Source organism: Onychostruthus taczanowskii, unplaced genomic scaffold, assembly GCF_017590055.1.
Source record: "Onychostruthus taczanowskii isolate IOZ18803 unplaced genomic scaffold, ASM1759005v1 scaffold14, whole genome shotgun sequence".
Classification (NCBI taxonomy): domain Eukaryota; kingdom Metazoa; phylum Chordata; class Aves; order Passeriformes; family Passeridae; genus Onychostruthus; species Onychostruthus taczanowskii.
In genome coordinates, this window is record NW_024498573.1 from 9,577,442 (window position 1) to 9,590,060 (window position 12,619).

A 12,619-nucleotide genomic window follows, 5' to 3' on the forward strand; every position below is an offset into this window, starting at 1 on the left:
CCCTCTCCAGGTCTTGCCTGAGGTGCATGAAGAGCTTTAGGCGTCGGTACAGAACATCCTGCTCTTGCTGAGCCAAGTTGTCCACTTCATCCGTTTTTGGTGTCAGCAGCGGTTTGTTGGAGTTTGCTTTCCTCTTCAGCTTCCAGTACTGGTAGACAAAGTCCACCAGTGATTCACTTAAGTCAAGGTTCTCTGCCACCTCTGAAGGCTTCACGAGCTCATAGAAGTCCTCCTCCAGCTGCTGGAGCTTCTGCTTCCGCAGCGTGACCTTCTCCAAGTCCAGCTGGGCTTGGTCGGGCTCTGTCCGTGCCTCCTCGGGCAACTTGGTGGCGCCGGTGCTGTGCTCGAGGCAGAAGGACTTGAACTTCACCTCATCGTTGTCCGCAAGGATAGTCCGCATGTCCAGGTTGTGGTCGAAGGCGCAGGTGACGTGGAATGCGGTGACACAGGCGGGCATGGAGCACTGCGGGACAAGGACAGGGCTCAGCGCCAGGCACCAGCGCTGAGGGGACACTCACCAACACAACAGGCAACACGGGCACACCACAAACCCAGGGACACCACCAGGGTGACAGCTGCTGTGAAGTGATGGAGGCTCCACCACAGGAATTCCTGATGGAAGAACACCGGTATTGCCCTGGTCACAGAGACCCAAAGGTCCAACACCACAAACACAAGCAGAAGAACCCCAGGGTTCAAGAGGTGGCATTTTCCCACCTAACCTTCTTTAATCCACCCTCTGTAGTGGGCCCTGCTCATCTCTCACCTACCACAACCAGAAGCTTCCAAAGGTTCTTCCAACAAGACATGTCAAAAGCAAAGAACAGCACATGCCAATGGGATGCTCCAAGACTGGCAGTGGATTTGTCCTGATGGAGAAATGCTCACCTGTATTTCACCCTCAAGCTAATCCCTCTCTGTTACCAATCTAAAGTCAGTATGCCATTTTTACTGGAAGCATACAGAACACGGCAAGGTTTAGGAGAGAACATGGGATCTAAGAAGCAGCCAATGCTCCTAAACGCCTTCCTCCTCAGGAAATTACACAGCCTCTAACTTTCTTCATTTAAAAAAAGAAAGAAAAATGTAACTGGAGCAAAACATCACAAAATGAATGCTTTAGAACTTGTATATTGGCTACAATGTTGTCAAACTTGCATCAGATCAATTATTTTAATGATCTTCTGAACTTACCTCAGGCTTAAATTACTTTGGATCCCACAGGCAACAAATCTCAGCCTGGTGTCCCACAGAGGAACTCCCACCAGCCAGCGCTGTGCCCATGTCCATGTCAGCACCTTCTCCCCCTCCACTCATTAACTGTTTTTAATGGCTCAGAGTGTCAGGTAATTATTTCAACCATAACCCATAAGAAATCAGTCTATTCCAGCTGCTAATGACCAGTTAAACTGCAATAATGAGACCTTTTAAGTGGGCTATTACTGTAGGGCACTACTTTGGCTTTAATAGAAGAATTGCTCTTGTGGGGGATGAAGATGCACTTGTGGCCTGGAGGACCACGTGGAGGCATGTGAAATTTCCTGAATGTTGATGACAAACCGTTTAGTTTTACTGGGGCTCTGCTGCACTTTAATTCTCAAAAAGAAAAATATATTCTGGTAGTAGTTGAGGAACAGAAGTTTTACAGCTTTTTATCATCATCCCATCCATCAGCCCTGAATCCTGCTCAGGCACCCGGGGGCGAACTTTTGACGTTGCTGCTTTTAAATATTTTCCTTTGACTTTTTTCATGAGTCTGCTGGTGCTTAAGAAGCTGCCAGGACCAAGAAAAGCATAGGCAAGCACTGTCCAAATCCTTCACTTCCAGAGCTCTCCAGGCCCTGCTCCAAAGCCTCTGAGAGCAGTGGGAAGAGCTGGAGGCAGCTCTGGCTGTACCAGCATGGCTCTGGGCAGCAATGCTGGGCACTAACTCCCACAGGCACCACAAGCAAGCGGATTATTAACTCCAACACCACGTTCACCCTGTTTAAAAATGGCCATTTGTCTGAAATTTCAGTCTGAAATTGTTCACAAAAATATCTGGTAACTTGCAAAACTCATCTCCTCCTGTTCTGCTGCTGGCGCTCGCCTGGAGCCTGGCACTGTGGGGGACCCTGTGCCAGCCCAGGGCACTCAGCACCGCAGCGGGCACAGGGTGCCTGCCCTGCCACCCTGGCCTTCCCCTGGGACAAGCCCTGTCACAGCCACACACGCAGCTGAAGCACCAGCTCTGCTCTCAAGTATTTATTTTTGGCAATGAAGGAGGGACAGAGGGAGCCCAGCCTGACTTGCAGCTTCCAGATTTACTCAGGGCAGTCAGTATATCACATGCTGGCTTTTAAAGCACACACAGTGCTGTCCCTTCCCTTCTGTTTCTGCCATCAGTGCTAAAAACAGCATTAACAACACGCCCGTGTCTTCTGCCAGGACAGTGTCCTGCTACCAGGAATGACCATCACTCCACCTCAGGAATAAAGCAAATCCGGTGACACTCATCCTGGATCTCTCTGCTCCAACAGATGGCAAGCAGCACTTGTCAGAAACTGTGCCCAAAATGCAAACAGAAAATAATTAGGCAGCTCAGCTGACAGGGCAACAAAGAAAGATACCTGGTTGGCTACAGCCACTGAGGGACCCTGGATAAACTAACAATAAAAACATATTGATCCATCCCAGAATGGTGCTGGAATGAAGCCACTTGTGGCAGGAGGGAGGGATCTGCCACACAGAATGAACCAGGCTCAAAGACTGGAGCTTCGTTATCGATTGTGCTTCATTATCTTACAGCACCTTTCATTCAAGCACTTCAGCACGCTTTGCTTATCCAGGCAAATCCATTCCCAAATAAAATTGTGTGAGAGAGAGAGGGTAAAAACTGCCCCAGAGATTTAACGTGGGCTCCTAATTAGCCCTAAAATCATTCTTATTGGGAAGAAACAGATGATTTTAGTTGCCAAGGTCATTCAAACAGAAGTTTAGCAGCTTGCAGTGGTGCTCCACTGCAGTTTGGGGCTGAGGGGAAGGAAGCAGCTCCTCCAACAGACCTGCAAGGGGAGCTCAGGAAGGAAAAATTAATTACCGGTGCTGAACGCCGGCCAAGCCATCAGACACAACACTTCTGCATCCTTAAAACACTACCATGTGATTTTTTGTGACCACAGATGGTCTGGAGCCTGGTAGAGCTTCTCAGCTAAAAATGGCAATTTGAGCCTCACAGACCCCTCGGAGGATGAGGGGCAGAGGATGGATGGGACTGGGGCAGCACGGGCAACACACTCTGCTCTTACCCCTGGGGCCACGTGCTGCCTTTTCAGGCCTGCAGGGAGAAGACAGCTTTGGGAACCACCAGTTATCCCAGTGGATGAGGACCAGGGGCACTGCTTGCTTAATGGGAGGGGGTGGCAGTGGGCAGAGAAGTGATGATGAATGGGGGAGTGATGGAGGACATTTCCAAGGGCTTTTTCTCCAAAAAGTGACAACAAAAAGAAAGCTGGAAGATGATGACTTCTTTGGAGAAGCTTGCCAACAACCGAGAGAGCCCTGGCATTCTGTGCTGCCTCGGTGAGCTCTTCCAGTCACTCTGACAAGCAAGGAGGAGGGAGTGGAGTCCCAAAAAAGCATAGTCAGGACTCAGGCTGCACCAGAGCCTGGCTCCTGGCACCCTCTTTTCGATCTCAGAAATGCAAACAAGAAAATTCCTCCTGCAGTCTGAGCTCTCTGGCATCTCCTGATGTCTGACCACAAGAACCACCATGAAGTAATGACTTCCCCTGAACAGGAGTCAGGCAAAGGGTGTCTCCAGAGCTGCATCCCTGCACAGCATCCAGTACTTTAGGCTCACACCAAGTTACACTGGGCTCACAGCTCTGTACCAGAGAGCAGGGTTTGAGTTACATGCAGCAACAAGGCAAAAGGCATGGACAGCAGCAGGAAGCCCTTTCTCAGGCTTCTTTGAGTTTCTTTCCCTTCTGATGGTCAAATTTGGATGGGGGAAAAACATCTCCACACACAGAGATCCCTACAAAGACTTCTCATGTTTGCCTCTGCAAATGTGGCTGAGGTGGGTGTTTTCTCAAGCTGCAGTGCTGCCTCTGAGATGCCCTGCTTGGATGACAGTCTTTACTCCTCTAGCCTGCCTCCCAGATTTCACCTTCATAAAACCCTCTTGGCCATTTGGAAAACCCTCTCCTGGGAGCAACTTTCTTCTTTCTGCAGACCTGCCCACCTGCAGCACCTGACTGCTGCTGCCAGGAACAAACACCCAGTGCTTTTGCAGAAAACAACATTCTCCTTTCAGAGCTGGGTCACAAACCCAAAATGCTGACAAGAGTAGATCCCACCTGTATAAACAGGCACTAGCAAAAATATGCTCCATAAAATATGCTCCATAAAATATGCTCCACAAAATATGCTCCATAAACATAAGCTTTCAAAACAGAGCTCTGTACCATGGATGAGTACAGAGCGTATTTATTTACCTATGGGTGTTAATTTACCCCATAAATCCTTACATAAAGGCACTGCCTGCTTTTTTGTCACTTCTCCCCCTTTTCCTTGAAGCAAAACCATCCTGCACACGGCAGGGTGGCCTCGGCAAATGCTCCAGTGGCAATCTCACTTACAAACCATGAGCTGCCAGCACATGAGGCAGCAAGGCTCCAGTTCTGTCTCAGGTGACCTTTAATGCAAATCCATTCAGTACCCAGCATCTACAGCTCCCATGTCATGATGGCACTAAGAGGATGAAGCCTGAGAGACACTGAATTCTTTTTGATGCTGCCAAGCCTGTTTGCTTCCTTCCCTGCCCCTCTGTTCTTTGAAAGCAGTTGCCATTCTGACACAGTATCTCCATCTGGCAGGGTGAATAAGCACCCAGAGCCATCAAAAAATGAGTCAATGCGACAGATTTAAAGAAGTATTGTGAGATTTCATTTCAAACTATGGGGATTACTTTTAAATAGCTGCCTTTAAGGTATTAAACCCAAGATGACAGCACACACAGAGCTCAGCACTGCAGAGCTCCTATCCCTGCTGTCCTTCTGCCACCAGCCAGCAGTTCCTCGTCCATGGTCACTGCTGCAAACACTGACTTCCACTGTGCAGCTCCTGCTGAGCTACCAGAGCTGATCACTTGGGATCAGGACACATCCTTAAATTTCTCTCAATTTTTCAAAGCTTAATGGCTATTCTCTGGGACCACCAAGACATCACACTGGCCAAGCAGGTGGAAGGAGGGGGAATCAGGGGGTTCAGCAGGGCTCCCCAAATGCCCTCACACCAGGAGTGCTGCATTATGGATGGGAGCTTCTGCTCTGCTCCCCAAGGTCAGAGATCATGGTGTGGGAAGCTATGTCCCACTTTTGCAATAGAAAAGCCTGGAGAATCCTGCTTTCTTTCTGAAAACAGAATTTCTGCCTCTCCTGTTATGGTAGGGCAGGCAATCAGGTATCTGCAGTGGTTTGTTTAGGTGTGGCACAACAGAAAATGTGGAAATGTAATACATGGTAAGTACTTTATTTTCCCAGCCAGCAGGTCAGTGAGGACTATCCAACCCTGGTGAACCCTGATATCCCCACAACTGAAAAAGGCTGACCCCCTGAGGTTTGTGAAATACTTGTGTTATGTATCCCATGAGCATCCCACTTTCCTGGCAGCCTCACAAAGCCCTTCTCCTAGAGGTTTCTGATCTAAATCAAGGTCACTTGCAGTCCCAGTAATTAATGTCACTACAGCAACACCACTGTGTTATGCAAATAAAGTTAATCTAGATTTCTAGCACTCAGTGCATTAAATGATTGCAAACAACATCTGATGATGCCTGACAGGCTCTTGTCACTAGGTTTACTCAAAACAGAAATAAGTAATTCAGACCATGTCCTTCAGCATCTCAAGACTCTCCAGTGGCTGATACAGGTACAGCCCTGGAGCTCTGAGCTTCTCCAGTGCCAAGTTACATACCTGAATGCATGTCCCAGTGCACTCCTTGCAGAGGCTGCAGGACAAAGCCCATCTGCTTGCTGGGATATGTGAGATCTTCGTAATGGGTTCCATTTTTTCAGGACATCCAATGCTAACCTGGCCACAAGATAGAACACGAGTTGTAAATACCAGCTATGGTCCCAAATCTCCTACAAGGGGGTGCCTGTGGCAGTCTGAATGAGGGATGGATTATATTTCTTATTCTTCAGGGTCAGTTGTAATTTGGAAAAAAACCCAAACTCCCCAAACCAGAAACAAATCTGGATGACAAAGAAGAAAAAATTTATGTTGGTTTTTCCTCTGCATGAATTCCTCATCTGAGGTGTATCTCAGATGGGCATATGAAATTAGCTTTACTCTGCTCAAAGGTATGCCACTCCCTCTGTGGCCTTGCAGCCCAATTCTCTGCCCTCCTTTAATTAGCAGATCTTGGCTGCTAATTAAACACACGACAACTGCCCGGCGCTGTGGCTCTGGCACAGCCTGACCAGCCAAACCGCATTTGTTATTTACACCTCTAACAAACACCCTGGGCCAAGACCTGAAACCTCCATCCATGTGTGAGGAGGAGGCTGGGGAAGCTCTTACTTCAGGTATCCATAAGGCACAGCTAACGTGGACCCACTTCGTGCCGCTCCGGGTGGGCTTCAGCGCTCCCCCCCTCTTGGGGCACAGCAGACACTTGGGCTGGACTCCGAGGGCACAGGTCCGGCACAGCCAGCTCCCAATGGGCACCTTCAGGATGCCATAGCACGCCTGTGGAGACATGAGGGACAAAGGGTAATCCAGCAGCCCAGGATGAACATCCTCCCAGAGCTCCTCCGTCGCTCCCAGCTCTCTCAGTGCCGCTGCACCCCAGCGAGCAGCAGACTCAATGCAGCACAGACAGGGAGCTGAAGTTTTCCTTACTACCTTCCCTGTTTTCACATGGATGCTCACGGTGTGTCCTGGGTTTTAATTAAAAGCTAAGTATAAAAATGTGCTGTGCACCATGCCAAGCACCCAGCTGGCTCCAGGCTGGGGGTGGGCAGAGCCCCCAGCACCAGCAGCTCTGCGGTGCAGACATCTGCCCGCTCGTGTCCTGCCCCCTCCTGACCCATGATGACTGGGAAAAGTCAGAAATGCTGCGCAGAGAAATCTTCTGAGGTCACTGAGGGCTGAAAAGCCGCAAGCCCACGATTGAGAAAGTTGACCACACTGGTTAGAGACCCAGCACAGCCCAAAGGGGAAGCAAAAATAAATACGGAAAGGCAAAAAGGGGAAGGCAATAGTAATGAATGTAAATGAGATGGGAGGAACCAAAATGGATAATAAATCTTAAGGATGACACATTTAAAGGGGGCACAGACAAGTCTCCAGCCAAGAGAGTGAGACCTGAAAGACTCAGACTGCCCATGGAGCTCCCTGACCAGCTGTGGTAATGCAGGACACCAAGAAGCCAAAGTGTTTTATAAATATTTCTCCTCCGTACTTGGGGAAGAGCCAAATGATAAGCCATATCACATAATGATAAATACTTCCCACTTTCACCGTGATTTATGACTGCATTAAACAGCTACTGCTAAAACTAGACAGTTTTTAACTGGCAGGTCCTGATAACTCACACTTAAAGGGTTTTCAGAGGGCGACACACTGCCTTGGGCACTTACACAGGGCTGTGTCCCTATTTAAAGCAAGGAGATGTAATTAATTCTACATCTGGCTGCTCTGACATCCTGCAGAAGGCAAGCAGCCAGTGCTGACAAGGAGCCCCAGCACTGGTGGCTGTTAATTGAGCCCAGGCATTCGTCAGCTCCACTTCTTGAAGTTTACCCCCAAAAAGAGCAGCTTTTTTTCCTGCTGCTACAGGTCATTGTCACTGCAAGTGACAATACTGTGGGTGGGGACAGGAATAGAGGGGGCACATGGAGATGTGTGAGCTTGGCAAAAGTACATCATCAGTCTCTACTGGCCCAGAAGAGACTACAACATGACTTTAGTTTGCCCCAAATCAGAAATTGATAGTGGTTTCCAAGTGGAAAAAGCCATTTTGTGAACAGATTATTGGGATAACAAGGAATTAAGAGAGGAAATATTGCTGCGAGTCTGCATGGTTCAAAGAGACTTAACTGTGTGTTTCACAGTGCCTCCAAATCTGATAGATAAATCATTTCTGGAACATAGTTTTATAAAATATGTGATTTATTACCAGACAGGAATCAGCCCGATATGCACTAGCAGCAGAATGAACTGGCAGACTCATCTCAAAATCCAGGGGAAAGCAGGAATTATGACCATCTCTAGCAGACTCATGGATCTTGGTTATTATTTCTAGCGATTTTAGAGTAGCTGAAGGTGCAATTCTGCTCCTGAGAAGCAAATACAGGTCTTCCATCCCAGACAAGGAGCAGCTCTAGAAACAAGGTGCATTATCAGCTAAACACACTCTCCCAAGTCCAGCACCAGGCAGAAGGTGCTCCAGAAATATGAAGCCAGAGGAATGCTGAATAGGAGCAGCACAGCTATTTTTACTGCTGCATCTATTTGGGGTGCAACATCCCTGAGAACGAGATGTCAAAAAAACAGCGAGGAAGCCAAGCCACAGACGAGCTTGGTGTGGCCATGGAACAGAGGGCAGGTCCAGCCATGTGCCACACCAGGGAAAGGGAATTCAGTGATGACAGGCCCATGGCATGGTGGCTGGAAACTGAAGGTGGATCATTCCCATGCTAAGCAGAAGTGTGATGTTGTCACTGTGAGAGCAATGAACTGTGATTTAGCAGTGGGGGGCATGCTTCCACCTCGCTGACAATTTTAAAAGGACAACTGCATGTGCTTTCTAAAAGCTTCAGTTCACGGGAATTAATTAATAGCAAGCCTCATGGCTTGTGTTATGCAGATGAAGTGAGTACAACAACATCACTTGGCACCATAACCCACCACGGAGTGTCCCGAGCCCCTTCCCAACGGGATGCAAGAGGACAAGGCATGGCTCTGGTGAAGCCCACAGCACCAGCACCCATACGCCTGCAGGAAAGCATCATTCCCAGCAGGTTTTGGATGTGGTGCTGGCAAAGGCATGGGGCAGGTTAGATAACCATGATGCCACGTAACACCCTGCACTGTGCCTCTGGACTTCGTGGCTTAGGGTGTAAATCAGGGCAGAGATTAAATCACGGGCAGCTTAGGGGCTGGCATAGAGCTTAGGGCTGGACTTTGCTCCCTGAAAACAACTGAAAATCCCTCTTTTCTTTCAACAGCCTTGAAATCCAGGCTGCTGTGTCCCCTTCTGCAGCACTGGGGCTGCTGCTGAAAGTGGAGCCCACACGGTGCTACAGCTCCTCCTGAGTCCCTGCTGTGGCTCATGCCAGCTCACAGCCTGACACTGCCACTTGGGCTTGTTAAAAAAGAACCCAAGACAAAAAAATACCTCGAACCCACCCCTGAATCATTCTGGTATTTTGTGGAATCTGATTCACTGATGGAAACCATTCAAAACACCCACCACCCGCAACTATAGATATCTCCAGTGCTCTCCCACCTCCAGGAAGCACTGATGGAAAAGCTGCCCAAAAGATGAGCAAATGGCTCTCTTTAGAACTAAAAAAACCCAAAATCGTTCACACAGAGGCTGCTGCCATCCCAGCACCACACAGTGCTTCCTCTTGAAGCATGACCAGTAAAACCTCCCTGGATCCACAAGGACCCAGGAGACCCTCATGTGGCTGCCTTCCCCTTGTCAAGGTTTCCCCAAAAGCAGGAGGCCCACAGACTCCTCCCAGCACGAGCCTGAAGCATTACCATTCAATTCTACAAATAAAATTATTTTCCTCCAGGCAGCAAAATAAAATGAAATCCCACGCTCACACAGTGGGGAAGCTGGGACAGAAATGCTGCGATGTGAGACCGCAGTGGTGGAGCTGGAAGGTCCAAGCACTCCCCAGACAAAGCAGAGGAGGAGGAGGGGGAAGCTGAGGTGTCTGTGCAAGCCCACCTCTCTGGTGAGCACAGGACTGCAGACCCACATCCCACCCAGACACATGCCAAGTCTTGCACACAGTGCTGGTCACTTGAATGTGCTAGAGATCCCACTGGGGCTCCATAAATGGGGTAAAGAAGAATAAGCATATTAAAGGACAAGGAGACATAAAATAAAATATCCCAGAGACCACAGAATAAGGAGGAAGGGACACTTCAGCCTCTGGTTGTGTGTTTCTGAGGGCACTTATAAATGGTTGGGGGTAAGAAAGTAAGAAAAGCAAGTCTGCTGTCTGCCAGCTATCCAAGACCCCGCTGCTGTCCCCACTCCTCTGGAGCTGCACTTGGGATCCAAGAGGAAAGCTCACCAGGTGTCTACAGCAGCCCAGGGGAAGGGATGGGAGGAACCCAGAGGAGGAGGGTACCAGAGTGCCATGAGCAGAGCCCGGGCTCACCTGGTGCACGCAGACGTTGCACTTGTCACAAAACACCATCTCGTTGCCGTCCTCCCCCTCGGGCGAGCGGCACACGTCACACACCACGTCCTCGTCGTACTCGATGCCCAAGCCCTCCTCGGTCTCGATGGCGATGTTCATGTTCTCGTAGCACATGGTCTCCAGCTCCTCCAGCACTCGCTCCAGGGTGATCTCGTCCAGCTCGGGCTTTTCTGCAGGGCGGAAGGCAGAGCATGAAGGCAGCGCCACCGAAGCGGCTCCGGCACGGGCGCCCGCCGCCCTCGGGAGCGTTCTGCCAGGGGCTGGGCACTGCAGACGGCGACTCCAGAGGCAAACCCACAGCGAGGCTAACAGCGGCGATTCGGAAAACGGCTGCTCCTAACTCGGGATGCAGTTTGTATTTCATAGACAGTAACAACATATTGCTGCTGGCTGAGAGGAAGGAAAGCCATTCAGCTGAAGCAATGCAGATAATTGGGGCTGACAGTTTAAATGTTCAAGGAGACAAGTTTTGCAAAGATGCTTTCTGCAGAGAGGGCTCAGACAAGCTTTGGCAACACAAAGTCAGTGCTTTAATTGTTAAGACTAATTTTAAGGCCAATTAAACGGAAATGTAAAACTGAAGCCAAAGGCAGAAAGACGATAAATAAGGGGGGTTTTTTGTGTTTGGGTTTAGTGAAATTAGAAGGTCAGACCCAGGTGGGTCTTTTATTCCCCCCACACCAGGATCTTTAATGGAGAGAGGTGGCAGAAATGCTTTACCAGAGCTTTCTCCACAGAGACAACCAGGTCTCTGTGTAAGGTCAATAACCAGCAGAGGTTTTTTCAGAGCAGCAACCTCTAGGAGTGGGATACTCAGCTGCCTTTAGACGGGGCATGCTGCTACCAGGAGCTCAGCAGCCCCAAAATGGTGCCACACAGAAGGCTTGTCCCAGAAGTGCTGCCTCCCACCTGCACACAAAGATCCTGGTGCCAACAAATGCAACGTGAGGTCACTCCAGGCAAGGAAGAAAATCTGTCAGGAGCAGGAGTGAGGTTCTCCATGAAGGGTTAGAGGCAGAGTTAAGCCCCCATCACACCCTGTCTCCCAATGAGCTCTATGTCATCAGAGGAGAAGGGACAACAGAAGTACCAGCAGGATGCAATACAAAACAATTAGACTTTGTAGTTCATTAGTGTGAAATATCCACAACTGGCCAGACAGTGGAAGGGCCTGACCCAAACTGCTGTCCACCCACCTTGCTCCAAAGCAATGGAAGAAAATACCTCATTTATAAGCAGAGATGGAGAAAAGGGCTTGAGGAAGAACCCATAAGGAATAGTTACTAATTAAATGTTCAGTAAAAAATTTGGCATCCTGGTCATCTCGCAAGCCACAGAGTGATGTCCCTGTTCTGGGCTGAACTCTGGGCTGCTCTAAAGCCCCAAGGGATGGGGTTGCAGGGGTCCCAGCACCTCTGTCTGGATGGGGCTGGCAGAGGCTGCATCTTTTCCCCCCATAGCCACTGATGAACTGAAAAAACTCTGTCAGGGGGGAAAGCATCACGTAGGCGAGCTCGGCAAGCAAACACACCATTGTCTGCCTTTTTAAGCTCTTCCCCAGTGTTTCACTGGCACGGTTTCCCTTGGCTTGACAAGTCCCTGCAAACATCCAGCCTGGCATTTTACACGTCTGTGTCGAGTCTGAGATACCATCTAAGACAGACAACACTGTTCCCTATCACAGCCCTTTCAAGAGCTCGGGCTGCTGTGCTGCAACACGCCAAGGAACCTGCTGATACCTGTTTGATCCCACAGCAGCCCCGGGATGGGCGTGGGATCTCAGCCCCAGGCTGGCACAGGCTGCCTGGGGCCTCTGCACTCAGCAATGTGAAGCATCCTGCACTAGCACAGCGAGTTCTGAGCACCAGCGCTGGGATGCAGCCACCATCTTGCTCTTGGCACTGTTCCGGCTGGATGTCATGGAAACATGGAATGGTTTAGTTTGGAAGAGATCTTAAAGATCTTCTTGTTCCAGCCTCCCCTCCATGGGCAGGGACACATTCCACCAGACCAGGTTGCTCCAAGCTCTGTCCAAGCGCTCCCTTGAACACTTCCAGCCACAGCTTCTCTGGGTAACCTGTGCCAGAGCCTCCCCACCCACATAGGGAAAAATTTATTTCAATCTAAACTGATCCTCTTTCAATTCAAAGCCATCCCCCTTGTCCTATCATTGCCTGCATGTTACA

At 49.5% G+C, this 12,619-nt stretch overlaps 1 protein-coding gene across 1 annotated transcript in view; it reads right to left on the reverse strand.

Moving 5' to 3' along the window:
* The window catches only part of JADE2 (jade family PHD finger 2), a 69,479-nt gene that overhangs the window by 15,271 nt on the left and 41,589 nt on the right, over positions 1–12,619 (reverse strand). Inside the window, 4 exon segments of the mRNA XM_041397888.1 lie at positions 2–463; positions 5,959–6,075; positions 6,568–6,735; positions 10,392–10,603. Coding sequence (XP_041253822.1) covers positions 2–463; positions 5,959–6,075; positions 6,568–6,735; positions 10,392–10,603 — 959 coding nt within the window.